Source organism: Sinocyclocheilus rhinocerous, unplaced genomic scaffold (assembly GCF_001515625.1).
Source record: "Sinocyclocheilus rhinocerous isolate Xijiao unplaced genomic scaffold, SAMN03320098_v1.1 scaffold1137, whole genome shotgun sequence".
In the NCBI taxonomy this organism is placed as follows: domain Eukaryota; kingdom Metazoa; phylum Chordata; class Actinopteri; order Cypriniformes; family Cyprinidae; genus Sinocyclocheilus; species Sinocyclocheilus rhinocerous.
The window spans coordinates 54,499-57,391 of NW_015647153.1; the positions used below are offsets into that span (position 1 = coordinate 54,499).

Genomic DNA, 2,893 nt, shown 5'->3' on the forward strand with positions numbered 1-2,893 from the left:
GAGACTCGAACTCGCAACCTTTGGGTTACGAGTCCGACTCTCTAACCATTCGGCCACGACTTCCCTGAACTATTGAATGGTAGTGTATCTATATATGTATGTCATATTTAATTTTGGGGGGCATTATTAAGTACATGTCATTGTAGGTACTTACAATTTATGTTAATTTCATCAATAAAAATCATTGTTTTTACTGGTTTTCTTGTTCAAGTAAACCAAATACAATAATGACATTATGGTACACAATATTACAATAGTACACAATATTATGTAAAAAAAATAATAGTTTAAAAATATTATATATATATATTATATAATATAAAGAGCTGTCTGTGCAATTGTGTTTGCTCTAGTGAGTGGTTGTATATTTGTGTTTGTTCAGATAGAGGAAGGGCGTCTGTGGTTCCAGATGGACTGTGACAACAGACTGGACATCCTGGGCATCTCAGGGCGTCCAATCAATGATGGGTCCTGGCACGCCGTGACCCTGGAGCTCACTAGTAACTACACTCTCCTTTCGCTGGACGACAGCTATGTGGAGCGCCGGCGTTCTGCGCGGGCCCCTGTCCGCATCTGGCCCCTGGCCGCAGACGGATCGCTGTTCTTTGGGGCTCAGGTGTTGCACGGACCAGTGGGCAGAGGCAGCCAGAGGCCCCCACGGGCGCAAGAAGGCTTCCAGGGGTGCCTCGGGTCCATCATGCTCAACGGGAATGAACTCCCTCTTCAGAATAAGAGGAGCCGGTATGCAGAGATAGCTGGGCTGAGTGACCTGAAGCTGGGATGTGTTTTATACCCTGATCCGTGCCTCGGAGGACCGTGCCAGAATGGAGCTTCTTGTACAAAGCTGCCCTCTGGTGGTGAGAAATAGAAAGCGCATATAACCATCAATGCATCAATAACGGTCAGATGTTCAGATTTTAGTCCTTAGCTCTGTATTAGCTCTGTCTTAGAAGTCTTGTTTCTCTTTGAATTTGTCCCCAGACTTCTCATGCAGCTGCCTGCCACAGTTCACGGGGTCCCGCTGTGAGATGGAGGTGACGTCCTGTGTGCCCTCACCTTGTCAGAATGGGGGTGATTGTAAGGCTGTGGGAAACACCTTCCTCTGCGGTTGCCTCAAAGGCTTTACGGGACTCATGTGAGACATTTTATTTCATTATATTCTATTTGTTGAATCAGGAGAGAAATCTGCACAGATCAAGCAGCGTTTAAACAGCTCTAAACACATATGTGGCTGGATTTTGATGTGAGAGACAACAGGAGATGCACTTTTTCACTGGAGGAAGCATTATTATGGATTACAGACTCGTATTTTAGTTAAAAGCGTCTTGATGCTGGATTTGTTTCAGCTTTTGTCTTCTCCAGATGTTAACTGATGGACTGGAGTGCTGTGGATTACTTGTGGATTATTGTGATGTTTTTATCAGCTGTTTGGACTCTCATTCTGAAGGCACCCATTCACTGCAAACTCATCTATATCTTGGGTACATTTTCAGCAAATTTTAATTTTTGGTTGAACTATTTCTTTAACAGATTGTCACAGTGTTTGCTCTCTTTTATTCAGTTAAACCACTCTGATAATGTAAAACATCATCTGTGTAGGGAAACCCACAGAAATGTGAATATAATCCAGAACACAGAGAATGTAAATCTGTCATGCTGTGGGACGGGCAGGAATGACATTAGTGGGTGTTTGACAGAGACGTTACTGTACTACAGATACTGTCAGACATCCAACACCATAAAAATATCATAACAGTCCATACAACTCATGCCTTAACAAAATATCTTAATTCATTAAAAAAAAAAAATATTTTAATGTCAGGGTTTAACCCCTGTAGTACCTGCAGTGCAATTATAAAAACAGCAATGTTTAAGAGCATATAAAAATATATAACTCCATTTATAATGCATGCACTCACACTTTGGCATTATTGTAAGGTTGGGTCACTGCCATCAGTGAGGTGTGTAGATTTAATTTATTGCATGTAGAGCAAAGGTTGGCTGCGGAAATGTTGGTTTTTGGACATATTAAAGGTTTAAAAAGTGTTATTGAAGAATACAGCCAGACAAAAGGGATCTCACAATAACTGTTAATTTATAAAGCAAGTCTAAAATTCTTTACTTGGAGGAATAATAATATTTCTCCTTCACTGTTCAAGCAGAGTAATAGAGTTTAATGTAATGTTTTACTAAAGTATCAACGTTGTCTCAGATGTTTCTGTTAAAAATTCCTAAGGAAAAATTAAAACAGACACAAATAAGATTTATTTTAAAAACTTGGTAATACACTAGCGTTCAAAAGGTGGTTGGTACGATTTTTTAATGTCTTCAAAAGAAGACTCACCAAGACTGCATTTACTTGATCAAAAATACAGTAAAAACAGTAATATTGTGAAATATTATTACCATTTGAAATATATGTTTCCTATGTGAATATCTGTTAAAATGTCATTTATTTCTGTGATGCGCAACTGTATTTTCAGCATCATTACTCCAGTCTTCAGTGTCACATGATCTTCAGAAATCATAATAATATGCTGATTTGCTGCTCAAGAAACATTTCTGATTATTATCAATGTTGAAAACAGTTGTGCTGCCCAATATTTTTGTGGAAACTGTGATGCATTTTATTTTTCAGGATTCACAGATGAATATAAAGTTCAAAAGTACAGCATTTATTTGAAATAGAATCTTTTGTAACATTATAAACAGCTTTACTGATACTTTTGATCAATTTAATGCGTCCTTGATGAATAATAGTATTAAAATCTTACTTTACTAAGTGTACAGTCTCTGAATTACTAGTCCTTGTGAGTGTAGCTCAGTAAAGTTAAACTCACTCGTCTAAAACAGCATGTTCATGCTCCTCAGTGTCTTTAATGAGAGGCGTGCC

At 38.5% G+C, this 2,893-nt stretch overlaps 1 protein-coding gene across 1 annotated transcript in view; it reads left to right on the forward strand.

The window, feature by feature from the left end:
• The window catches only part of LOC107709011 (protocadherin Fat 3-like), a 15,451-nt gene extending 14,312 nt beyond the window's left edge, over nt 1-1,139 (forward strand). The window contains exons 5-6 of the mRNA XM_016513407.1: nt 383-857; nt 982-1,139. Of these exons, the coding sequence (XP_016368893.1) occupies nt 383-857; nt 982-1,139 (633 nt within the window). The remainder of the gene's footprint in view (nt 1-382; nt 858-981) is intronic.
• Nucleotides 1,140-2,893: the final 1,754 nt, after the last annotated feature.